Source organism: Pseudorasbora parva, chromosome 2 (assembly GCF_024679245.1).
Source record: "Pseudorasbora parva isolate DD20220531a chromosome 2, ASM2467924v1, whole genome shotgun sequence".
Lineage (NCBI taxonomy): Eukaryota > Metazoa > Chordata > Actinopteri > Cypriniformes > Gobionidae > Pseudorasbora > Pseudorasbora parva.
The window spans coordinates 36,573,382-36,600,509 of record NC_090173.1 but is presented as its reverse complement, the minus strand read 5'-3'; the positions used below and the strand labels follow the sequence as shown (position 1 = coordinate 36,600,509).

Below are 27,128 nucleotides of genomic sequence, written 5' to 3'. Positions count from 1 at the left end.
TGTCTTTCGAAAAATGCAAAATGGCAGGAAAATTTACATAACAGAAAATGACATATGTATATATATATATATATATATATATATATATATATATATATATATATATATATATTTTTTTTTTTTTTTTACAGAAGTTTACCAAAACATCCTTACCCTGAATTAACAAGGCAGATATCAATTTCCATCACACTTTCTTTTTTTAAAGAAATTTAAGTATATAGCACTAAACATCTTATGAAGAAAAAACAAATTCAATAAAAAAAATTCCCCAATTTTATATTTTATTGTCAGAAGATACTTTAATAACGTGAACACGCTCATGCACTTTGCAAGAACGTTGTGAACAGAAACCAAAATGGGAATAAGCAATGGGAGACATGTACAACCAAGATATTAACATTTTGGTTTCAATTGGTTAATCATTCAAACTTTACTGCTCATAAATCATTTTATGTTAACAAGCAAATCTTGGTCCACATACGTTTACTGTATATGCTGCCATTATATTTCTCTGATGGTAGCAAAAAGAAAAATTATATATATAAAAAAAAGTTTGGAAGAAAGCTAGATCTCTTGCCATTTAACATGTGCAGATCGATGAGGAACAGGTCATGGGGCAGAACCTAAAACAATGGCATCGCTGAGCTCTCAATATGAGAAAGCTGACACATGTGGACTTGATTTCATTTTCATTTGCTTAAAAACAGATTTCTTTAAGAGAAGTTTTTTAAGCTGGTCTTCAGGAGGCGGAGGGAAGAAAGAACAGGAGGGCTATGAAGTGTGCTGTGGCTGAAACAGCATCTACCTCGGCCTCGGTCAGTTGTTTCAGAACCACCAATCTTTCTTTTCAGTCCTTCTCAGCAACAAGTTTCAACACTTTTCCAATGGCAATGGTTTTCCCTGAAATACAAAAGTAAAGTAAATATTCACAGACATCAAATTTCACAGAACGGATAGAAAACTACACAATCAAAGACAAGTTAGTCACATCTGACAAAAATGTCCGCTCACCTTCATCTCGTAAGGTGAAGCGTCCCATCTGAGGGAAATCTTTGAAGGTCTCAAGGCAGATGGTCCCAGCTGTTCTCAGACGAGCAATGCATACCTGGTCCTGTTTGACAAAGCGAGGTCGTGTTTTGCTCTTGTCCCCCGTCTTTTTGTCTACCAGACAGATTAAGGCCTGTAAAGGGGCCAGATGCACATTTAAATCTTGTTGATAAAGAACTAGATGTAAATGAGATAAAACCTGAGCGAAAATCTCCAGGCTTACAAGCACAAATTTCAATTCAGTCAATTTTAGTCAGATTTCAAAGCCAATTTAAGAACTGGGGGAAAAAAGGGAGCAACATTGTAGCCATTACCGTAATTTGCACTTCTTCAATGCAGGTGTGGATATGAAGAACTGCATTGTAACCTGGGCAGATGATTGACTTGTGTTCAATGATGACTATCTGAAAAGGGCAGAGACAATTGTACAATTAATATGTGAAATTGCAAAGCAAAACACAGAAAATGGGGTAATCAGATATACTTTAACTAAAGTTGAATGGGTTTCCACTGACCTGGGCATCAAAGGTGCGCCCAGTGTGGCAAAGGTTCTCAGCATTGCAGAGGATGAAGCCTGGCAGGATCTCCTCCTCCTCAATGCCTTTGAGCCGCAACTTCAAGTTCTCTCCCGGTGCAGCATCATCAGTTTCGACATCATCAGAAAGCAGACTCAGCACCTCCACAGTGTGCTGCACACAGTAAGGGCAGGCACTGATACATTAATTCAGCCAATTCCTGCTATAAAACCTGCCATTTTAAAGTGTTTTGTTACCATAATCTTACCCTGTTGGGCATCATCACAAGTTGCTGAGTTTTACTGATTGATCCCGACTCCAATTTCCCCAACACCACAGTGCCCATGTCCTGCAAAAACACACCATAAGGATTTTTAAGAACTAAATGCGAAGTGCAAAGACATCCATGGAAGATATGGACTTTGTCAAAGCAATACAAAGAAATACCATGCAAAATAATTTATAAATGAAGAAAACAAAATTCATAAATTAAGGGGAAAAAATAATTCCCTCCCACAAATGTTTATATTTTGTTGTCAAAACATAATTTAGGACTAGACCTTATTGAAAAATAAAGTGTACCTACCTTATATTTGTCTACAATTGGTAACCTGACTGGTCCGTCACTTGATCTGTTGAAGTTTGGCAAACTATCCAGATGTGGAATGAATGGTAACCCTCTGTCAATAGTGTACACAAAAACTTTTCACAAATACAGCGACACAATATTTATGCACTTTTTTTTCTGCAGTGGTTTTTAAAAAGGGGGCCCAGGGCCAACTAGGTCTTAAACTTCCAGGGAGTCCCAAATAAGACTAAGTTAATCAAACTAATTGTAAATATTAGTATATAGCACAACATTAAATAAAGTGCATTACATTGACATATTTTTGAGTTTATTCATTTAGTTAATGAAGAATCAGGGATACTCAGAAGTAGCTTAGATAGGATGGATTTCAAATTAGTGTTGACACAATACCAAAATTATGACTTTGATACAATACCATGTCCGTGTGTGTGAATTGAATATGACAGAATTGACCATTTATTGTTTAATAAAATAAATAAATAAATAAAAATTACCAGTTTAACAATAGTATTCAAAATAAAATAAAAAGACTTACTCTTCACTCTATAAATTAACTATAGTGATTCCTAACAAATAAACGAGTTATTCAGTCAAGCATGGAGTGATTTGATATTAGGTGAGGCCCTATTTTGCATGGAACCAATTCATTGGAATACATTCAATTTCTTCCTCAACCCTGTATACGTTCACTAAATATATATTTGACAGTTTACCTGAATACTCACCAGGGTGTGTATTTTACATATTTTTGGCCTTTCAAATCCAATAATCCGCAAAAGAGAACCGATTCACAATCGCACGTTGTCTGAAAGGCCGTGTTTAATAGTCGCAATACTTTTCTAGTACCGGTATATCATGCAACACTACTTCAAATATTAAATAAAATTGGGACTTTGGAGATAAAAAGGTTGAGAAATTATTTATTTTTATATTATAATTCAAATAATTGTACATAATAGTCAAGACTTTCAAACTAAAAAATGAATAATAAGCAAGCTCAGCACACTTACGTATACCAAGGGCAGAATTCCGCTGGCTCCTTTAGGTTGGCCCCAGTAAGTCCCGAACATGGCATGAAATGAACATCTTTCCTGGGATTAAACCCAACTTTCTTCAAAAATGGAACAAGTTTCTCCTTACATTCTTCGTACCTATGTGGGGCCAAATAGTTAATAAAATGTACACACTCTATAGCATTTTGTTACAAAGGAATAAAACAAAAGTAATATACAATGACAATAGCCTCTGTATATAAATGCCAATTCACTCACCTCTCCAGGCTCCAGTTGACTGTCGGGTCATCCATTTTGTTTACAAGTACAATCAAATGTTTTACTCCAGCAGTTTTGGCCAACATGGCATGCTCTCGCGTCTGGCCTCCTTTCTCAAAGCCTGTTTCAAACTCTCCTTTCCTTGCAGAGATTACCTTCAGAGAGAAATAATGGCAATTAATACAGGGACTGAAGTAAAAAACAGCCGCTTCTGCAGTCAAAGCCTTTTGAGTCTTACATCTGTACTCCGACAGCACCCTCTACTGACCCTCTACTGTGTCATAACCACATCTGCCCTGCTCACAGAGCTTAGCAGTTTCTAAATTGTAGGTAACATGAATGGATATTTCTCATGGCAGTCCTTGAATGCCTATTCAACATTATGGCTCACCAGCACTGCCAAATCCGCCTGTGAAGCGCCTCCAATCATGTTGGGCACAAAGCTTTTGTGGCCTGGTGCATCCAGAATGGTAAAGTGCTTTTTCTCGGTCTCGAAGTACGCACGTCCAACTTCCACAGTCTTTCCTTTGTCTCTTTCCTCCTGGTTTGTGTCAAGAGCCCAAGAGAGGTACCTGAGAAAAACATTTACTATGAAAAAAAAAAATATCGCTCCACCTCTAGGCACAAAATGTACTGAAGTGTTACAGGTTTCAGCCAAGTTTGAAGGAAATCTGTTTGACTATCCAACCAGATGTTCTGGTAAATTAACTCAACTAAGCTAATTACCAAGTTTCCCTGTTCTTCTCCTTGGCTTCTTTTTCATATTTCTCCAGAGTTCGTTTGTCTACCATTCCTGTTAAATACCTGTGGAGAAGAGGCAGAAGGTAGGGCTATCAGAAACAGGGGATAGAAAACTCAACAATATCTGCTAATTAGCATCAAAATCAACAACTCACATGATTTGTCCTCCAATAGTTGACTTGCCAGCATCTGGAGGAATATGAGAAAAGAAAAAGAAAGGTTTAGGACAGGACGGATAAAGATGGCCAATTCACTGTTCTCCAAAGACATTTTAAAAATGTTGCCTTGATGGTAACAAATTAATAATGAAGTGGTTATACAACAAATCCAACCAATTTAGAGCCACATGCCAAAAATATTCAAGCAAACGTGACATATGAACCTGTAAAGTTACTGGAACTACTCACAGAAATTTAAATGGAAGCTAAAGATAAAAAGTTAATGCAGAAAAACTGTATAGAAATGGTACGAAATTACTACGCAATCCTGTTTTATAATTTAGCAACAATTTACAATCAACCACTGCTATATTTATGATGGGAAATAAGTGAATAATAATTAAAAACAACTATACAATAAACAACTGATAAAAGCAAGGTTTTTTTTTTAAATAAACATTGATGAAAATAAACTAAAACAAATTTGGTCTCACTTAACTAGAGGTCGAATCGGCACCGATAACAATCGGTTATCTGCAAAAATTAATACCAATAGCTTTTCCGGGTTTGCGTCTGTTGCGGAAACGGCTGAGAAGGGTGCACTGTCATTACACAGTAGAAGGGTCTGCAGGAATTATATAGCACAAGAGCAGCCTCTCGAGGCCAAATAAAAAATATTAAAAAATCACTGACGTTGTTTGCACGCTTCACAGAGCGCTGACACATCTGATGCACGTTTAAAACACAGAAAGGGAAACGGTATGAATACAGAACACTTCAGTACATGTTGCCAAATCATTATAATGCTTTAGCAGGGAAAGAACAGCAGTATGTATGTACTTTGTCGTCGAGGCTGACAGGATGCTAACATTAGCAGTAACGGTTACCTTAAGCAGTTAAAACATGTAACAACTAGTGATGTGAGAAACCAGACTGTATGCTCAAGCATCCGACAGAAATATAAACAAATCAGAAATGCATTCAATTTATTTTGAGACATATTTTGTTATTTTGATTAGAAAACCATCAAGGGTTTTAAAAAAGCAAACTGTTTGGATTTATATGAAATAACACTTAATACAATAATATTCAATTTTTAACATTAAGAAAGGTTAAGTGCTGTAGAAGTATTATTCATTGTTAGTTTTATATGTTAACCTTTTTATGCACCATGAACTAACATGAATGATTAAAGTACAATTGTATTGCTCAAATAATATATGCTGTAAAATGTATATTTCATAATGCATTTAGTTCATGTAAGCTAGCTAAATAAGCTAATACATCCTTGCAAACAAATGGGACTTACAGTCTGTTACTTATGACTTTCACATACATGTTTCTAGGTTATAGCTACGTTTTAGTTATTTTCTGTAGAATTTTTTCAGTTAGAACTTATTTTAATATATTCATATCTATATACGCAATATATCACATTTTCATGGTTCAGTACTTTTTTTAATTTCTTGTAATAAAGTTCAGGGCTTTCATTTATAAAACGTTGCATAGATTTCATCCTAAAAGTGTACGTAAGTACAAAAGCTAGATTTTGTGTACGCACAAAAGAATTCTGATTTATAAAACCATGCGTGCGCCAGAACCTGCGCAAAAATCCCTTTATAAATCACAGCCAGCAGCAGATTGTGCGTATGTGCTTCTACATCCTGTCTCCTCCCCGAAATCCCCATATATGGAGCTTACAACGCCTAGTTTTACTATGCATGACCTCATCTGCATATCATTTGCATGCATATTCCCATCCACGTGACACCATGTTTAACACTGTCAAAGGTAAAAGACATTGAAAAATATTAGAAATGGACTATAAATACCATTTGTGCCTTACACATTACATTGCTGAAAATCATTCAATATCCTTTTTATGTTGTAGAATAAATATATCAAAATATCAATAAAAACAAAATTGTATAAAATACTTCTCAGGTATTTTTATTTTATTTTAATAAAGTGTTATTTTATTTAAAAAATATTTTGTTAATTTTAAACATTTTAAATAAAATAAAATTCATGCAGTTTTGCTGATAATGTCCCTGAATGAAAACTCCTTCTTTCCTTATTCTGCTACTGGCGTAATCCTCCATGAAGCATTACATATCCAGGTTACCAGAGGATTTATATGTTTCTAACAAATAGACTGATCGTTAATACCTTGACTAAATCACAGAATTAATTTGTGGGCTAAAATTTAAGACAAAAATGTTATAGTGAACACATGCTTCTTCATGACGGTTTTGTCATGTAATAGTAGGCTAGGACCGATTATGAGTAGCGATTGTGCTTCATGAATGTATTTGCATGACTTTGAGATTTTATGATATATGTAGGCTATATTAAGGTAAATATATAGTTTTTACACTGCGTTCTGCAGTTCTCAAATAAAAGGGTATTTCATGCTATTCTGTATCACATCGTGCTATCTCCTCCTGCGCTCCCGTTGTTGACGATGTGACTAAACCAGCACTGATTATTATTATTTTTAATTTTTTAATACATTTTGAATTACGTTTGGATTTTACTAGACGCATATAACCAAAAACAATCAGCTCAAATAACACTGTTGGATTTAATCTTCATGATAATGTGGATATAACGCATGAGAGTGAAAATTAAATTTCATTAATTCTTACAATCGTTCCACTCACATTTATTTTCTACAATCTAACTTCAGTTCACAATCTAACTTCAGTTCACGACCTCACCATCTGTGTCACCAGAATGTGCGTATGCACAGCTCAAAGTTTGCTTAAATGTGAGCAGTCTCCTGTCAAGTTTGTTTTTTATAGATCACAACCTTTGCGAGGGAACTGGCATACGTACGTTTCCAGCTCTGTTTTGTGCGTACGCACGCTTTATAAATGAGACCCCAGCACTGTTTTACTTATGTTATGTTTTATCCAGTATGCATTTTAAAAACTATTAGTTGATTAATCCGTTATTGGCAAGTGTGGTCCAACCTAGTTATCAGTAAAATCAAGTATCGGTCGACCTCTAGTTAAAACCTTCCATCAAAACATGCTTCAGAGACGTTTAACACTGGCATCAGTCTATCATGAAAATGCCATATGCAAATACTAACCGACATGGCCAATAAACACCACATTAACATGTTCCTTCTTGGGGGCATTTGGCTGTGTGGGGGGTACTTTAGGTGTTGGCACTTCTTCTTCCTCCATTCCTTCCTCTTGTGGGGAGTCTTCTTCAGCATGACCCCCATCTCCCCCAGGCTCTGCCTCAGCCTCACTCGGCTCGCTCCCTTTCTCCTCCCAGGTGTCATCTGCTGCCATCTCCGAATCCCCATTCTCCATGGGCGGAGCTGATGTAAAAAAAAAAAAAACATCATCATCATTGTATACCGTTTACTGTTGGTTATACTGTCAACAACTTCAGTCATTTCCTTTACGACTAATAGGGCAGTGTTTGATGTCAACATTACTGTGCCTAAAATGTATTTTGAACAACAACAAAGATAACTGCCAAAATTACTTTCACACACAATTAGTCTGTTCAGACAAGAGCTTATAGGATTAAAAAAAAGCAAACTCACTAAGGGTGCTTCAATCAGGATTCTTGGGGCCAATCACCGAAAGAAGTATTAGCCAATACAGATCACCAATGTCAATAATACTTGCTTAAAATACTTAACACAATGCCACATGTGCTGTATAGTCCATTCCCTCTCTTAAGAGGAGATTAGGAACAGCCTAAAAGTTTGACAAATATAGCATTTTTTTGTGCTTGGTTTAACGGTTTTATCAGCAGAAAGTAATCAAAAGTAAACAGTACTGGATAGTTTTCAGTGTATAAATTATGTAGTAAAGAGTAATTTTCTCTGTCTTTTGTTGTTTGATTAACATTAATGAAAGACGGCAGCAGGTTATTTGGGCTGCTGCCACTTTAAATCCTAATGCACGGATAAATATATTAATACACGCAATTTATTTATTAAACTGCTTAAACTAAAGGCTGATTTATACTTCTGCGTCTGACCTGTGCAGTAGCCTCTACGCCGTAGGCTACGGGTCGATTTTCATTTATACTTCTGCATCCTTGTTAGGTTGACGTGCAGTTGCGCCGACTTCACACTGCACGCGTAAGCAGGGCGTAGGCAGCGCCGAAGCAGCGCGTGTGTAAAGCAGTAGCAGCGCACGCACTTTTTGCTTTCACACAGGCAGCGTTTGTCTTGCGCAGTTGTATACAGAGTACTCTATAATGGATAAGTTTGCATTTCTCTTTAATGTATTTGAAATGGAAATAAATCAAAGATTTATGAAGCTAAATTTATTTTAAAAAATAGTTTCACTTGTTTCTGATGTTTTTAATTTCGTTTAGTGTGAGTTTTTGATAGAAGAAAGGCCATCGCACTATGTCCATGAAAAGCACACTGCTAAAAAGAGAAACTTATGGAAATTGTCTTGAAATATTGGATCGTCATCAAATTTACATGCATTATCCATCATAAACCTCTTAAAGATAATTCATAAATGACTGTAATAACTAAGAGGAAACGTCTTAATGATATATTGTAGGCTCAATGAGCAAATTATCTAAAAAAGTTTTTTTTTAAATTACAAAATAACGCACATCATTCTATCTACATGTCTATACTGTATGTGTGCTATATTAATGTGTGTATATTCTATTTACCTATCCATATTTAGTTGTTCGTTCGTGAGACAACGAAAAACTGTCAAAAACACTTTAAAATGACTTACCATCAGCACCAAGAGCCGCTCATGCTCACCAACTTCCTCCCATGCTTTTTCCTTCACTTGCACTTCACAAGTCTTTATAAAGCAAATTGTATGGACCATAGAGAACTGTGAGCTTCTCAACTTCCACAAGGTGCACTCTGAAGAACACGCCCGGTGACACCACGTGCTTTTGTTTATCGTTTCTGTTTTTATGCCAGCATATAGTTATAATATATACATAATTTAATTCATATTTAATTTAAGATAAACTGGCATACATTATTTAAAATTAGTTTTGTAGTTTAGGCAAAGACTTTTTTTTGTCATTTTTCATGTTAACCAGGTTAATTTTGATTAGCAGCGCGTCAAAAATAGAGCCGGCGCCGAAACGATCGCGGCACTGACGCTTCTGCTCTGCTCCTGCTACGCGCCGCTGCGCTGCCTCTGCTGCCGGTGTGAATGCACTCATTGATTAACATGAGCGCCGAAAAAAATATGCGCTGCTTACGCCCTGCTTACGCGTGCAGTGTGAAGCCGGCGTTACACATGCAGAGGGAGCATGTGTACCCGAGGGAGGGGCTCTAGCAGACCAATCACAATGTTTGTGGTCCACGTATAATTAATGCGTTGTTACATTTTTGGAGGGGTGCACATTGTAGGCTATGCATGCAACACAGCCTACAATATAGGTACGGTGTACACTCAATGCAAAAGTATAAATTGGGCTTAATACTCATCAAGCTGCCATAGCACCGCTATGAAGGAAAGAAATGCTGTAAAATCGCACAGCCTTAGTTTCTTGCTGTCATTAATGTAGAGTTTGCTGTTGTTGTAATGCCTCGCTAATGAATTTCAAATGTATTGTCTTTTCAGATGCCTAGTAGAACTGCCAGAGAAAACAGGTGAATGTAATAAAGCAACTGTTGCACCACACTGAAAGATTGTCTCAAGTTTTGCATCACCTGAACTGGCCTTTACAGAGACCATCGCTCTATATCGATCGGCTGCTGATCAATTGGAGCAGTCTTAAAACTCACTCTTTAAACAGTATGTGGCACTGGAATAGAAAAGCAGAAATACTGTGATTCTCAAAGTGCTACATAGGGCTGAGTATTGTTAAAAATCTTTCAATCTGGTGCCAATTTCGATACCGGTTCCTAATGATACTTTTTTACGATACCATGCATGCAAACCGCGTTCGAGCCCAACCGAATATCACATATGTTGCACTTTGCTGACTCTGCATCCACTTTTATAAAGTGTAGCCACTCTTTAGACCTCTTTTGGCATTGTAAAATGATGCGGTAGAATCAATGAGAAAAAACACTACACTTGTGATGTGTGACTGCGAGTATCTTCAGAAATCCTCCCCATCACGTGGTGGTGGACAGCCAATCACCAATACTGTCCACCACCACGTGATGGGGAGGATTTACATGCAAGAATGCTTACATGTCCTTACATGCAAGAATGCTACAGGCTCACACAGACACAGCCGCTTGGCTTTTGGAACTGAAATTTAACAACGGAAGATAAATAATTTTTCGATATCATAGTATCAGAGTTTTTCGTTCGATACTATAAAAGTATCGCTGTTCGGTGCCCAGTCCTAGTGCTACACAACCATTTCTGATACCCATTGTCAGAGAAGAAAGGAACAATATTTATACTTTTTCCTCACAGCCATTCAAATTCTATAAATCACTATGGTGTCTATCAAAAAATACAAGACTACAGATTTACTATTCACTATCACTTAGCAATATACTGTTTGTGAGTGCTATCAAGTCATGGCTTAAGTGGCTCAGGGCATGTGACAAAAAGCATGATTCTTATTGGTTGACCAGTTTTCTTCACAGTGCGGTGAAAGACAGATTAGAATCTCTCTCAAATCTCTGTCGCATTGATGACATGTAAATGTTTGTTTTGGTCTTAGATGCATCAGCAGCCATTCATTCAAATTAGGTAGTGTATCGCCATATTCATCTTGGTGTAAAAGTGACTTGGACTTTTTGGAAACTGGAATATGAACAAACAACTTACTAGTTGCAGACTCATCTGTATGATTATCATCATCATGAGCATGTGTATAAAAATGTGGTGGTGTCTCAGCGTTCACTTACCCTCAGGCTCTGATAATTCCACATCAGCATCTGTATCAGGACCTGCAAGAATATAAAATGCTTATTTTTATAGCTGTAATTATACAGAACAGTCTAGTTGCTAAGAATAATTATCTTAAAGGGAAAATTGCATATCAACAAACACATTTGCAGACAACAAGCCGCACTATGTAATAATAGAATGTGAACAGCACATCTACCACTTATGGCGAGACAGAAAATAGTTATAGGATCGTAATCCTTAAACAAACTCTGAATGATTTTGTACAAATTTGCAAAAAGACCATAAATTGAAGTAAATCTGCCCCACTATAAAATTGAATGTTCTTAAATGTCTAAAAATGCTTTTTTTTATACTTCTACTTAAAATACTGAATTAAAAAATTATCTTCTGGGTTTATTGCAAATCAGCTTGGAAAAGTTAAATAAGCAGAACATATGCGTTTACCTCCATTAAACGCCACATTGAATTTCCAAGACCTCCAGTGTGTACCTTATAAACACTGCATTCAAATACAACAGATAACGCAAAGACTGCAGGTAAGAGTTTAGCATCATGGCTGTAGTGGCAACATTTAGCTGCTTTGACATCAGCCATCTTCTAGTAGGCAATGCTTCGTGGATCAGTATTTAATATTAAACTAAATGGTGAAACACTTATCGGGTCATGAGCTGAAGCGATTATGGCAACAATTGACTTTCACGGTTTCATCATAACAACACAACGCATAAGGGTACATCATGTTTTAAGTAAGACAGCATGGGGGGGCAGCAAACCCCACCCTTAAACAAACCCCAGCCAAAAGAGGCCCCTCAAACAATCAAGGAAGAAAAACTGGTTGATTATGAAGCACCAGACAGGCCTCTCTGATCATCAGCATTGATGATATTGCCATGCTAACCAACGGGAGCACATTTCGTGCATGTTCACGTGTATAAATAAAAAGGCACTTACATGACTAAAGCTTCAGCTAACTGTATAGGTAATCGAATAACTATTTGAACAAACGTTTCACTCTTTATTTGGAGCCAGCTATATATTGTTATAAGACTAAAATTGCCTCAAGCACCCACGTACAAATTCTCCACCCAAATGATTCACTTTCTAGCACGAACAGCTGTTACGGTGTTATCATCGTGATAACAAACAATTCTTATTGACGTCAAGCAAGTTTTTCCGATTGTTAACTTCCATATTACAAGTTGGCCACGTTTCCGCTTCGAGCCGTTGACGGCAACTCTAATGTAGCCACCATGCTAAGCTTATGCGAACAAGCGTGTGTGAGGCTAACAGCTAACGCGGCTAAGAGACGTTAAAAACCGGGAACTCACTCGCTGACTCCACAGTTTCCGTGGAGCCCTTCGGTCGGAAGGTCGGGATGAATTCTGCGGCGTGGACGTTGGGGACAAACGGCTTGGCGTCAACGTTTAGGGTGGTAGCAAGAGCATTGGAAAGTTGCACGTCGACCTGGGCCTCGCCATCGTCCTCTTGATCCCAGGAATCAGGGGCAGTGTCTATCGCTTCCATCGCCACACAGCTGTTCCACACACGCGCGCTTTAAAGCCACTGACTTGATCACTTTCGTGCCCGGCCTTAGCCGCTGTTCAGGTCACCCCGTGCGCGTTAAAACTTTCTTTTAGTGGTGTATGGCCTTCCCCCCGTTTGGTTGAAATCAAACAGCCGGTGTCTCTCAGCGAGGGGCGAGAGAAAGGGAGGTTTGACTAAGAACTCGGAATGAGTCCTCGTGTGCGCTGACGACTGCCCTGACCTCGCGAAGCAACATCGAGAGGAATCCTGGGAAATGTAGTAGTTTAGCTTCTGACAGAATACGAAAGGCGTCTTAACGGTGTCGCTGATACAACTACATTTCCGCATTATTGAACCCGATTGGCCTCTTTTAAAATGTAGCAAATTACACATTTCCCTCCACCGCACTTATGAAACTATATTAAAAATGTATTCAAATACAAGCTTTAAAGTCACATTTTTATAGGCTTTTAATAACGTAAACAAAACAAAAAAAATCAGCCGTTTTAGCCGATTACATTACGTAAAAATTCCCATTACAACTTAAGTGATGTTTTTGAAAGAAAAGAAAAAAACTAAGATTCGTCTTTTAGCATCATCTTTATTGTCATTTACATAATTGCTCATTGTCAAATAAAATTTCAATTATAAAAACCCTTATTCTTACTTTTGACACAATATTCAAGTCAACACTCATTTCCCCCAAAGAAAATCCCAATTATTTATTGCACCAGTTAAGACGTAATCATTTTGAAAAAGATGAGCAGGTCTACAATAACATTATTCAGTTTAGGAAGCACAGTTACAAAAAGAGCACTTTATGCCTCAAACAAGAAAGAAAAAAATGGATGGAAGTGATCTTACTGTAGTGAAATTCTTCTCATGTATAATTCACATAATATTCATACACTAAATGAAACTACATTATTTCCCCAGTATCAATGCTTTCTGTGTGCTAAAACCATTAACATTGGTGTAAACAACAAATACAGATCTTCATTTTAGTACATTATGTTCAGCCTTCATATACATCTAAAAGAATAATGTAACAATTACTCAAAGAGATATCTCATCATCTTCACAGTGACAACAGTCTAGTAATCATTTCACTATTGGTAAAGCCAAAAGTGCTGGATGGGTATCTGTTTGATTTGAACTTATTTAAGACATATCAAATGTTACTCTTGTCTCTAAATAGCATAATGTTCTCCAAGAGAATTATTTATAGAATAAATAAGTTGTCTGCTGTTCTGGTAAAGTGTGACATTCTGTACATAAAAGTGCAATAAGGCTATCATTTGATTAGAAAGAGCTGTATGTGTTTTCAAGCATCAACTTTCCTTCTTACACGTCTGCCTATGTAGAGTACATAAAGCAAGACCAGCATTTGGCAAACAAGACATTTTGAAATGAATAATTATGACGGTAAGGCCACAATAGCCCTTTCATTGTGTAAATAATGTGTGGAAACGGTCCGAAAAACCTGTCAGACAGGCCTGTAGATGACTAAGGTAAGCATTTAAAATCATGTACTGTCACCCATAATGGTAGGATATGCTGGCAGTGCACATAAAAGAATTGTGAAAAGACCCTATAATATATGAATAACCAAATTTTAAAATAAATGTGTAATTGATTATTTAATAACTAAGAATGTGATGAAAGCGATGTAAGACTTACACATATTCAGACATTATTTTCATGAAATTCCAGTGTTTTGTTATTTGCATTTAAAGCTGCTTCTTTTCTTAACTTCTAAAGTGGTTTGCTCAAAGACATCAAGGTCATGGACGCCTATTCCTCGGTTATAAAGAGCAAACCTCATGAGCAACCATTTAGGAGTGGTCTTATCTAAGGGTGTCTACACTCTCTGCCTCTTGTCCCTCTGGCACACGCTGGTCTGATGAAGCTGTATCCTCCGGTATGTGCGCAGGACGCTCCTGGGGGACCTCTGCCTCCTCCACATCCATGGCCTGCACATGTGGCGATTCCTCGAGATGGCTGACAGAGCTGGTATCACTGATAGAGTCTGAGCCTGCTCCATGCCGCCGGAAGAGTTTTTGGCCTGTGAATCACATGGTATGATTAACCTGAGAGTTCTGTGAACATCAATAAAAGATCAAATGTTATTTTGTAGACCTCAAGTAATTAGGGTCACACAGATCTTAGATCAAGATGTTACCTGGAAACCGTTTGGTGCTGAGCTTGGGGGAATCAGGGGAAGCATCTTTATTCATCTGGGCTTTTATGGAATAAACAGGCTCAGTGCTGTCTAGACAACCTATGGTAAAAAAAATAGATACTATACAAACCCGGAAAAAGTTCTCTTGACAGTTTCATCAGAATTTTTTTTACATTTATATACCTTCAGCTAGGTTAAATGTTCTTCCTTTTACAGAGGCCTGAACCGGGGAGAACCAGTTAAGCACAGAGCCCACTAGAGGAATTTGTCGAAGAACACCCTTAAAAAATAAATGGAGAAAAATCATCATCAACATAATCTCTTTTGGAATGATTTAATGTCTATTCAATCAGAAAAGGAATAAATGTGTTAGCATACAATAATTATTCACATTTTAGCCAACTTTCGGAGTTAGAAAGCACATTCAACCGGATTGCTTTCATAGTGTGTAGACACTCGTGTGGTCAAATGCATTTAAAACAGCCACAAATGACTGCCTACTCTCCGCCTCCTGACCTAATGCCTAAACATTATGGGAAGTCCACTAGGCAGCGGGATTTAAACCGAAGACCAAAGTTTGGTTTGAAGATGAAAAACGTACCGAGCACAATGTTCTCTTACCATTTCTACCACGCATTTGCGTGTGTGTTTTCCCACCATATCTTCATTTATGTACATTTAAACGCGCTTTACCCATTAGATCAAAAGATCTGAAAAAGCCCATACATTTACCTTCCCATAGACCCTAATCCTCAAAGAAACCAGGACAGAAGTGGTTGAAACTGAACAAAAGACATGGATTAACACCAGGTGAATATGGGAATGTGTCTGCCTCTTCTAATTGTGATCCAATCTACCAAACTGCATCTTAATACCCGTTGTAAACTGTAACAGGGCCATATTTACTTATGTGTTCTATAAATGCACAGCCTTGCCATAAAATTTATTAGGTTCAGAATCCTGAAATTAGTTTATTTTCAGGTTTAAAGGTTGTTTTTTTGGACTCCACTGTCCATTTACACATATACACTCACCTCCTCCATAAGTTTCTCTTCATTTGCTTTCTGAAGCTGCAGCTCAGCTTCCTGAATGCCTCTTCTCACGACCTCAGTCATGTTCTCAAACAACTAGGCACGAACAGATGCATTATTTTTAATTATTTATATTCTTTTCAGTGTCTAAGCAAATGATTAAACACCCATCCAAAAAATAATGCATACCTTTCCACTTTCCTCAATTTCTCTTCCGACAGATCCTATAGTTTCCACTAACTCTGCCACATCCAGGTCTTCTGTTGCCATTCCAATAAATATGCAATTCGTTTCTTCACCAAACTCAGGACCTGGACACAAGACAGAAGGTTAATAATCATTCATGTGAGTTGAAAAGCAATGCTACAACAGTCAATCATGGCTCTAATTTACCACCAGAGAACTCCAGGTCTGTATCAAGCTCCATAAGTTTCTTAAGCAATTCACTGTTGATCTTCTCCACCATTTGTTGTCTCTTATCTTCATCAAGGTCTGTGTTTCTGGGCTCATACCTGATGAGAAAAACATAAACAAAATAGGCACTGTGGAAATGTGCAATAAAGAAAATTTCCTTCTTCTTCGCAATGAGGGAATATCTTATATTAGGGTCAATGTATCCTGTAGCTTGTTCTTGTAACTCAGCTGAGGAACCCAATCGAAGGTCATACTTTCAATTCCCAGAAAACGCAAAACTCAAAATGTCCTGTAAATTGATTCAGGTTTGACTCCAGAATCTTACCTCACAACTCCAAGACCAGGCCAGCTCAGGTCCTCAACGTATGAGAGTAAAGCTTGCTGTAGCACCTCATCCTTAAAGTCCTGTCTGAAGCGCAGGGTGCAGCTCAGGACTGGAATCATCTCTCCCAGCTTCTCCACTAGTGCAGCCACATCATTCTCCTGAGTGCCAAGAGCTACACACACACACATACCAATACCATTGTTAGCATGAACATGGTAACATAAATTCAGTCTCATTACTGCAAAATTAATTACTGTGAAAATTTGTGAGAACTTTTGGGCAAAGGAAACAGCTTTCACTTGCCATGCTCAGAATAATACACTGTTTTCATGGCCATTCAAACATAGACAAGTATTCTGAAAATTATGTTTATTGCAAGCAATATAGGCCTAGTCTTCTTAGTTTAACCCACATCATTATAAAAAAAAGTTCCGGCCCAGTTTGTCTCCAGTTCTTTAGTCAGCATGGCTTGGGTCTGAACATTGCGTTAGCATCGCAGTCCAGATTGTTAATTATGTGCCAAATTCCTTACCTGCAGCAGTCATGAGGGGGCTGAAACGAACACATGTGCCTTCATCCTCCAGCTCAACCACATCTACGCCACTGAGGGGAACCTGCTGCGCCAACTGCTCACCCAACTGTCAGATGAAGAAGTCAGATCATTAGTTTGTGAGAAAATCATCTACAGTATATATAGGTTGCACTGCATTCTATTATACATGCTCACAGCTTACTTATTTCCTATAATATATTGTTAGTGAGAGAAAAATTTACCCATCTGTTAAGGGCATCAATGATATCTCTCTCTCCTGCAAAATATCCTTCCACTGAGCCGCCACTCGAGGCTGAAAATGACAGTTTTTGGCTGTAAGAGATATACAGTATATACCTACACCACTATTCAGATGATGTTCACTGTTTATTTGATTAAAAATATCAATGTCAAATGTCAAAGCTGAATTTTCAGCATCATTACCCTTGTCTTCTAGCCTGGGAAAACCAAAAAAACTTCTGGCAAATTTAGATTTGCTCTGCAAGTAGTCTGGTAAAGAGCCCATACAAACCCATTTAGAATCCGTCGAAATCTTGGTACCAATCAGAAACGTTGGGGCGGGCTTTACATTATGATGACAGCGCAGCGATGGTGAAGCAGATTTTGTACATTAACTGGACACCGCAGTGGAATATCACTTGTTTGAATCAGCTATCGCGTCTGTTTTAAGCAATTAAAACTTTTCTTTAGAACAACATAAAACAACACTCGGCTACCAGATGCGGATTAACGTTACACTGGCTACTTTGATGTCTCACTTAACACCACACAGCAGCTCTGTATTGGGCTTTTCTCTGCTTATTTCCTCAGACTAGTAATCATGTAAAAATTGTAAATAATTAACTAGTGTAACTATGCTCAAGTTTGAAAACTTGAGCATAGTTACTAACACATCTGAAATGACTGAATTTGAATAAAGTTTGTGAGACACAATTTTCCAAAGACTAATCAATATTATTTCATTTTCAAAATATTTCAAATCGCGTTCTAATCGCAATTCAAATGCCTTACAATGGGGCAAATGCGATCAGAGCTTGATGTTTTCTGTTCGACGGTCAATCTGAGATGTTTCATTCGGCCTGAAATGTGGACACCAGCTATTATCATATTTATTTTACAACGACGGCAAAAGTCGTCAGAAGCCATTGCAACATCTTCCTCGAAATCACAAACAGAGAGTTGCTCTCAGATGTTTCTCCATTGCTCTGCATACGTCATTGTCCGTCGGTGGCAAATTATTTGTCTATGAAGCTTTGCCAGACCATAACTCAGTTACTACTGAGAATGGTCTAGTTTTAACCAGGCTACTTGTCTTCAGTTTCACATCCTTCAGAAATTATTATAATGATTTGCTGATCAAAAAACATTTCTTATTATTATCAATATTGAAAACAGCCGTGCTGCTTGACATTTTTGTGGAAACCATGGTATTTTTTCCAGAATTATTTGATAGAAAGGACAGCATTTATTTAAAACGATAAATCTTTTGTAACATTATAAATGTTTTTACTGTCACTTTAATTTTGAATTTAATTTATAATTGCTGATTAAAAGGGTAACACTGCATTATTTTGTTGTTGTGTACTACTGTGTGCATTCAGTGACAATAAAGATTCTTATTTTAAGGTCTGTTACATACATTACATGTAGTTACTACCGTGATAACTATACTATTTATGCATAACTACATGCAGCTAACGCTAAACCTAGCCCTAACCCCCATAGTAACAGTATTTAACAGTGTCACACACACAAACAACCAACACACTCACTGAACCATATCCACACAACCAAGGAAAGGAAACTTACGAGAACTGTTGTCTTGCGAAAACCTGAACACCACCACTGGAGAATTAAGTTCATCCTCCACCTACAAACATCAGAGAGATAAAGAGGGTGGGGACGGGGTCTCAAAACACCTGTGACACATTTTTTACAGGAGGCCTTAATGTCATGCTGTAAGCACAATGTTATTGTGAAAATTGGTTTAGTATTTAAATGTTGTGATGCAATGTCATGGAGAGGCTTTTTGTTTGGTAGCTACAGGTTTAACAGGCCAATCTGGACAATGTGGCACATGACCTAAAGTCATGCATTAGTGCTGCTGGGTTGTCTATGTGAAGCTGGAACCTTTGTTATAACTATGAAAAGCATATAAAATGCCAATTATTATAATTAATAAATGATGCTTCATTCATGACTACTGGCCATTTTCTTTAACCAAACTCTAACCACCACAGACATAAATTAAGAAAGTAAAATCTTAAATATCATCAAAAGTGACTACTTTCTGCCTTAAGCACTTTAAACAAATGTAAGATTTGTTTTATGAACAAAAGACCTTATTTAGCCTCTTAACAACATTAAATATATGTTGTACTCTGGTTCCTGTTATAGCTATACAGTCGTATATCTAACCTATGAATAACTATTCTGAACGAACAAACTTTCATAGGACGAGTGTTAGTATTATACACTGGAACATCACTGTTTAATTTTGCTCAATCTCTCACAAAGGCCATTTTAAAGAATTCTGCTTATTTCCCATGATGGCTCATCTTTGCTCTAAAGCGAGGTCCAGCGTTTAGGCTCTGTGAAGTGACTTTTTCTAAATGTTGTGTGCACATGCCTGTAGCACTGGCAGGCCTTTACATGAGTAAAAGCCTTTAAACTGAGCACCAGCACTTATGGGTGGACATGGTGAGGGAGGGAACAGTGGAGAAACAGCGCGAGTGAAAGGGAGGAGGAGTGGGAGTGGGATCAAGCAGGCAGAGGGTTGGTCCCACCTACAATAGAGAGTATAAGAGAGCCCAGCACGTCCCGCAGCGAGCCCCCGGAGATGGGAGGGACCCGGGAATGAGACACCACATCCTGAAACCAAGGTACCCACGCTCACTAACACACTATGTATACAGTATAAGAGCTGCACACATTGCTGACGGTCACAAACCACACCGCCACATACATATGACAAACACTCTGCTCTTTACCATGCGCAAAGCCTCGAGGAGAGACACCTCACTGTCAAGGATATCCTAATGGTGGTGACACAGAACAGAGGTGTTTGCTTTAAAGATTTTAGCCTAGATTCTCTGACTGAAAGGAATAAGTGGGCCACTAATCTAACAGAAACAACCTTTTTAAAAGCTGCAAATAAAAAGTGTAAATAATATCTATCAAACGTAGCTGATATATTCATGTTCAGCGGTATGATATAGTATGGTTTTAAATGTCAGAAATGTCTGCCAGTGCGGATGATGTCATCAACATTATTAAGGAATAGTTCACTAGCAAATGAAAAGTTCAAGTCATTCCCAACCTGTTCGACTTTCTTTCTTCCATGGAACACCAATGGGTGAATTTTAAAAGCATATTGTGAATGCTCTTTCCCATATAATGGAAGTGAATGGGTACTGGGTATGTCAAACTCCAAGATGAAAAAAGCGCAATAAAAGTATCTTAAAAGTAGCCGACACATGCTATTATTTAATGCTTTTGGAAGCCATACAACAAGTTATTTAAATACAATTACAGCATTTATTAACATTTAAAATTAGCATGTGTTTCTTCTTATATCTATAGCTTTCTTTCAATTCATTAATTTTTTTAAATTGTTTTACGTTTAGTTAACAATAAAAACACTGCCATACAATAGATTTGTGTGACAACAGACCATTATATAAGTCATTATTCAGCAAACATTTTCTGTGATGCCATTTGAGGAAAGCTGTTGAGTGAATAGTGTCAGAATATAGGTGACAAATCATTTGGACTAATTTTACGATACTTTTAGTACTAAAACTGTGAATTGAGTGATTCCACGAAACATTACATTAAATTTAGTGTTTGTTCCATGAAAGAAAAATTCATATGGGTTTGGAACAACATGGGGCCAATAAAGACAGAACTATCATTAAATAGATGGAGCAACACCAAATGAGGACAGAGGAAATACTGATACACAGACTCTTCAAAAACTTTTAAATTCACATACTTATTTGTGAGGACTGTGGTGCAACTCTAAAATAGTCTGTACTGACATGCAGCTGAATGGTTCAAGACAAGTTCACCTACCGAGGTTTTTATTGAAGCCAGTGTCTTCAAATGCTCCAAAAGCTGTTGACTCTAGAGGGAAACAGAACAATTCCCAACAAGGTCAGAATAACTCAGAGAAGAATAACAGAGTAGTGTTTAAAGTACTTTACGGCCACTACAGTGCATGAGATTATCTAAATGAAGTTGGCAGGGTACTCACTAGCTGTGAGGCATGCTTAATCCTCTCAACAATCCCATCATGCCCAAGGTACTGAAGGGACAGCCAGAGAGGCAAAGCCCGAAGCTTCTCCACCGGTTGGCTGGAGGTCAGACCTGCTGCGAGAGACTGCCCCCAACCGACAAGAGGGACAAACAGCATGAGGTATTTGCACACTGTATGATCACAACTCTGGATTACATTTCCATATGATTTGCTGTATAATGATGATTCATACTTAATATTAAAAGGGACACCCCAAAAATGAAAATCAATCAATCAATCAATCAATCAATCAATCTATCTATCTATCTATCTATCTATCTATCTATCTATCTATCTATCTATCTATCTATCTATCTATCTATCTATCTATCTATCTATCTATCTATCTATCTATCTACACATATATAAGTTAAGACATATATGGGTATATATATGGGTATATATATGGGTATATATATATATATATATATATATATATATATATATATATATATATATATATATATATATATATATATATATATAAATTATTTAAATTTTACATTCTTTGACAGAAGTAATGGCGCTGGGGAATACTAGATGAGATTCGTCTGATATAGGTGAAAAAAGGTAAAAAGTAACAAATACTGTTCAGTTTCTCACAGAAACCGATCGTTTCGTTTCTTAAGGCATCAATGTGTCGCCATGAGCCACAGGGTTTAATATGGATTCGTATGTCTGTGTATTTTACTTTCATAGAAATACACCCCATTGACATGCATTATACGAGCAATGGTTGGAGTTAAAAATCTTCATTTGTGTTCTACTGAAAAAGCAAACACACCTACAACTTGGATGCCCACGGGGTAAGCAGATAAACCTCAAATTTAATTTTTGGGTGAATTATCCCTTTAAACAGTCCAACTTACCAGGGCCGGGTCCTCATGTCTGTAAAGAGTGACAGCAGGCACAGCCGGCAGGCCCAACCACGGGCCTGGAGTCAAAGTCATACTATCACACTTGGTGGCCGCCTTGATAACGAGAGGGACAAAATAAGAGCACATCCTTGACAACAGGAAACAAAAACCGGCATTTGAATGCTTAAAAAAGAAAGAAAAACATACCGTGACAGTGGAGGAGATCTGACCAAGAGTAAGCGTTGCCAAATTAACCCTGAAAGAACGCCACAAAACGGCAATTTAAAGACAAATAAATATTAATGACATCAATAAATTGATATTCGATCCATTTAAATGTGTATTTATTTTACAAATCAGGTACAACAAAAACAGAACCAGCTGATACTAACCCCTCCACATGGAGCCACATGTTGTACTGAACACAGAGCTCTTTTAGGCGACTGAGTTTGTCTGTGTGACCTGCACCTGGAGTTCCTGAAAGATGAAATGCATTTTAATGATCGCCAGCAGAACTATCAAAATATGCATGAAAAAAACTAAATTGCTTGAATAAATAATGTCCTATAGCGAACCGACCAGCATTCGCTATCAACAGCAGTGGAACTTTCCCTGATTCACAATCATCTTTGATGAGCTTGTCAAGCAATGCAACATCCTGTACAAAGACAATTTTAGTAAAAAAAAACATAATTTTAACTCATCTTTTATGCATTTTATGAACACTGTATCATTACTTGCACATTTCTGAACAAAGACTTTTTTAATTCCATTTTTCTTTCTTTTTAGCGTGTTATATGTCTGCACTTTTCTGCACGTTTTGCATATGCACCCAAGCAAATTCCTTGTTTAGTTCTTAAATGTACACTATTGTTCTAAAGTTTCGAATCAGTAAGATTTCTTCTTAAAATAAATATTTTTATTCAGCAAGGATAATTTGACAATAAGGTGACAGTAAAGGCAATTATAAAGTTACAAAAGATTTATATTTTAAATGCTGTTGTTTGAACTTTCTATTAAATCAAAGAATGCTGATAAAATGCATCTTGTTTTTACAAGAAATTTTGTAATATTTACAAAAATATTAAGCAGTAGAACTATATTCAAGTGATAATAAGAAATGTTTCTTTAGCATCAAATCATCCTATTAGAATGATTTATGAAGGCTCGTGTGACTGAAGATTAATATAAAAAGCCATTATTTTACTGTAGTTTTGATCAAATAAATGTATCCTTGATGAGATTTCTTTCAAAAACATTTAGAAAAATCTTATCAAGCCCAAACTTTTGAACCCGAGACCCGATAAATAATTCCATTTAGTATTCACAAAAAGACAAATTCCTACCATTTGGTGCAAGGAGCCAAACATGGTGTTACAGGGCACAATACAAAGACTTGACAGAGGCAGTCCTAGCTGAAAAGAAAACACACAAAAGTTGTCTAATCAAAGCAAACAGTATCCACCACCATGTATAAACACACACACAAACTTTTTGTAATGTAGTGCGGTAATGTGAAACATTTCAGATACTGCAGGATAGACAAGCGAAGTGGAGGTGACATTGTACCTGGCTACAGAGATGTTGTCCCAGGCCAGGTCTGCATGCAGCACTTTGGTAAATCACAGGATGTTTAGAGCTCAGCACTGTAAAGCCCTCTGAAGCGTACTCCTCATAATGAGTATTAATAACTAGCCGACACACCTTCAGCAGCCCCTCACGGTCATCTTCATGGTAATATGCCGAGCCATTTTCATATCTATGAAAAAGAATAAATTCCATTTTCATACTGTACATTACAAAATTACCCAAATTCCCTAGTAGAAGTTAAGAGTTTTATTTTTATTTAGACAAAAATAATATAGATTTTTCATTTAATTTATTGCCCATTGCAATAGATTATAATTATTTTCATATTAGTATATTAGGTAACATATTAGTATATCCTTAAATTATTTGTACATATTTGATAGAAAATGTAAAACCATACAATATTTTTATTTTTTTATCACTAAAAGTTCAAAGAATGACCCAGCTGTGTTAAGTGATAGGACTGCACTGAAACAATAGACTACGTCAATGGTCAATGTTTTGCCCCCTAAGCTTTTTAAGTTAAGACACTGCAAATAAAATTTGCTGAGATGAACCAAAGGTGGAGCGCATCATTAATGCTCTTTAACACAAATCTCTATGAATCACTTAAAAGTTTTTGTATGACAGGGAGAAGAAATCCCCCTTGAAACCACGTGATCATAGACAGAACATACTTGAAAAGCCTGCAGAGCCAAAGAGTAGTATCCGACAGGATGCGGGTGGTCAGCTTTCTCAATCTTTCTCGTTCCAGGACAGAGATATATGCGGCCAGACTGTGTCCCAACAGAGCCATGTGTCCCTGCTCTCCGACATACTGCATCCTGCTAAACAGACATTTATAGCTTTACCACACCACATGGAGGGGTTTACATATGCTCTAATGCAATATAATAGAGCTGTTCTGTTGTGACATCAACTTTTAGACCAACCATAAAACTAATTCATGTTTGGTTAATGAGTAAAAAAAAAAAAAGCAAATATTACTCAGAGAATTTTCTGTTTTGTATTTTATTTACTCCACCATTCAAAAGTTTGTCTGTAAGATTATGTTATGCTTATGTATTTTATGCTCACCAACGCTGCATCTATTTGATTAAAAAAACAGTAACATTAATATTGTGAAATATTATTACAATTTAAAAAAACAATTTTCTGTTTTATTATATATTAAAGTGTGATACAAAGCTGCATTTTCAGCATCATTTTTCCAGTCTTCAATATCACATGATCTTCAAAAATGACATTTTTTTAGATTATTATTATTATTATTATTATTATTATCAATGTTGAAACCTGCTGCTTAATATTTTTGTGGTAACCGTGGCATTTTTTTTTAGGATTCTTTGATGAAAAAAAGTTCAAGAGAAAAGCATAGATTTGAAATATGTTGTATATAAATGTCTTTACGGTCACTTTTGAGCAATTTAATGCATCCTTGCTTAATAAAAGTATTAATATACTTTTTAGAATATATTTATATGAAATTAATATTGAACATTGTTCAGAAATGAATCTACTGATCTTGTTGATGCAACTTTTGAATAGTAGTGTATATAAATTGAAAACTGCTATTCTTTTCCCAAGGAATTTGTTTCTTGGTTTTAGGACTACAAGCCAAACAGCTCCATAATGCAGTGACCTACCGATGACCCTGCTGGTCATCATCTCCATGCATCAGGTTCTGGACTAGCTGGAGTATGCTGACAACATCCTGTCCACTGTCAGAAATGTATAGAAAAAGAAAAAAGAAAAGAAAGACTTTGAAATGTTTTGTGAATATAGCTGATATGCATTGACTTTAAACACAATGAAATTCCTCATAAATACAGAGGATACAATTGCAGAGGAAGACAAGAAACACTGTAAATGTGAAATGTGATTTACAATATAAGATTCTTACTCACTCTCCTTGTAAGGGTCCAGGAATGTCTTTCCAACTCAACTTTCTTCTTTCTTTAACCTGTTCAGATTCTCTGAATAAATCCACACAATGGTACAAGTTATATCTAAAACAAAACCCTGGAATGACTGACAACATATCATTATGATAGCTTTGTAGTGAAAATCAACTTAAATGTAATAACATCAATTACTGGGGGAAAAAAATGTAATGTGAAAGTTCTTACAATTTTCCACTTTCTAAAATCGCCATGGCATCAGAAAGATGGTTCCCCATTTCAGCAAGTGTAGGGTCCATCATCTACAATTACACAGTAAATGTATATGGTTAAAGGGCATGGTGATGAAAAACCGGATAACTCGCAAACTTGATGACTGTATATCAAATTTCTTGTCAAATTAAATAAAATCATTTCTCAGGCTTTAAAAAAACTCATATTTCACCTTTAGGGCACTTTCACTGCATGTGAGGAAAAAAGAAAACATTCAGGCCTCTGTCCACTTGTGATAACAGGGCGTTTTATTACAGTTTAACACTAAATGCATAATACAATACTATTAATAGACTTGATAAGTACATTTTGTAAATTGTACCTTATTGGTCTCTTTATTCTTGCTTTCTCTATTTCTACTAGTAAATTCCTGATTTTCAGGATATGAAAACCTGTCGGATGACATGGCTCATTTCATTACACGCACTCATCTGGCAAGATGTAATGTCATGCCCTATCCTCGTGCGCATCCTGCTCTAACACAACACTTTAATTTGCAACACAATTTGTGACTCTTTAATTTTTGAGATATATGCACATGAAATTGGTTTGCAGACCACCATTTTTTTTTTGGTTTACAGTTGTAGACCACCATTTATTAAAACCTCAATTTCACTTCTCGTTAAAAAAGGTCGGCCATTGCTTTATGCACTAATAGCAAATACTCGATTGTGATATTAATGAATCCGGTACCGGTAGATCTCCGCATCATCTCTATGTCAATGCCAGTGAATAAGCTTCCTGCACTGTAGTCAAATGAGCGAGTCCTTCAGCCAGGGAATGATACGCACTGTTCTACATTACCTTTACGGGCGGTTTATCCATGCAGTGTTGAAAACCCAATCGCAGGGACTCTCTGTGTCCCTGTGCGTTGTCGCTTGCTGTGTATTTTAGGGAACCAAATCCAAAAATCACAAGAATCCACCTCGGGTACCCTTATAATCAGTTGAATTGTGTTACTTCCTGGTGTCATGCCGCTCCACGCTGGCAACGCTGACGTAGCCTAAAAATACGCCCCCTT

The 27,128-nt window shown here is 36.9% G+C and overlaps 2 protein-coding genes across 2 annotated transcripts; both read right to left on the bottom strand.

Annotated features, from left to right (window-relative positions):
- Positions 1 to 264: 264 nt before the first annotated feature.
- On the bottom strand, positions 265 to 12,944 carry gspt1l (G1 to S phase transition 1, like). Its single transcript, XM_067418801.1, has 14 exons — positions 12,489 to 12,944; positions 11,157 to 11,198; positions 7,419 to 7,655; positions 4,319 to 4,352; positions 4,149 to 4,226; positions 3,814 to 3,994; positions 3,423 to 3,577; positions 3,162 to 3,302; positions 2,149 to 2,242; positions 1,831 to 1,911; positions 1,563 to 1,736; positions 1,362 to 1,451; positions 1,012 to 1,180; positions 265 to 900 (listed from the first exon to the last, which is right to left on the bottom strand). Exons 1-14 carry the CDS (start codon positions 12,682 to 12,684, stop codon positions 848 to 850), a joined length of 1,725 nt encoding a protein of 574 aa, XP_067274902.1. The 5' UTR covers positions 12,685 to 12,944; the 3' UTR covers positions 265 to 847.
- Positions 12,945 to 13,265: 321 nt separating this feature from the next.
- On the bottom strand, positions 13,266 to 27,108 carry pdxdc1 (pyridoxal-dependent decarboxylase domain containing 1). Its single transcript, XM_067418792.1, has 23 exons — positions 26,912 to 27,108; positions 26,063 to 26,136; positions 25,841 to 25,909; positions 25,580 to 25,654; positions 24,611 to 24,757; positions 23,913 to 24,102; positions 23,690 to 23,758; positions 22,923 to 23,001; positions 22,736 to 22,820; positions 22,551 to 22,599; positions 22,356 to 22,457; positions 21,445 to 21,570; positions 21,264 to 21,314; positions 18,999 to 19,059; positions 17,411 to 17,481; positions 17,169 to 17,274; positions 16,637 to 16,808; positions 16,291 to 16,409; positions 16,087 to 16,208; positions 15,901 to 15,993; positions 15,050 to 15,146; positions 14,867 to 14,965; positions 13,266 to 14,749 (listed from the first exon to the last, which is right to left on the bottom strand). The coding sequence occupies exons 1-23, from the start codon at positions 26,930 to 26,932 to the stop codon at positions 14,532 to 14,534; spliced, it is 2,295 nt and encodes a 764-aa protein (XP_067274893.1). The 5' UTR covers positions 26,933 to 27,108; the 3' UTR covers positions 13,266 to 14,531.
- Between the last annotated feature and the right edge of the window lie 20 nt (positions 27,109 to 27,128).

Coding starts and splice junctions, on each gene's coding strand:
- gspt1l (XM_067418801.1), bottom strand. CDS start 12,684: ATGGAAGCGATAGACACTGCCCCTGATTCCTGGGATCAAGAGGACGAT. Junction 7,656..11,156: donor GGAATTATCAGAGCCTGAGG/GTAAGTGAACGC, acceptor TTTTTACATCAG/CTCCGCCCATGGAGAATGGG. Junction 3,995..4,148: donor GAGAAGAACAGGGAAACTTG/GTAATTAGCTTA, acceptor TGTTTTTCTCAG/GTACCTCTCTTGGGCTCTTG.
- pdxdc1 (XM_067418792.1), bottom strand. CDS start 26,932: ATGGATAAACCGCCCGTAAAG. Junction 24,758..25,579: donor GATGACCAGCAGGGTCATCG/GTAGGTCACTGC, acceptor TCTGTTTAGCAG/GATGCAGTATGTCGGAGAGC. Junction 22,821..22,922: donor GCTGTTGATAGCGAATGCTG/GTCGGTTCGCTA, acceptor TTCATCTTTCAG/GAACTCCAGGTGCAGGTCAC.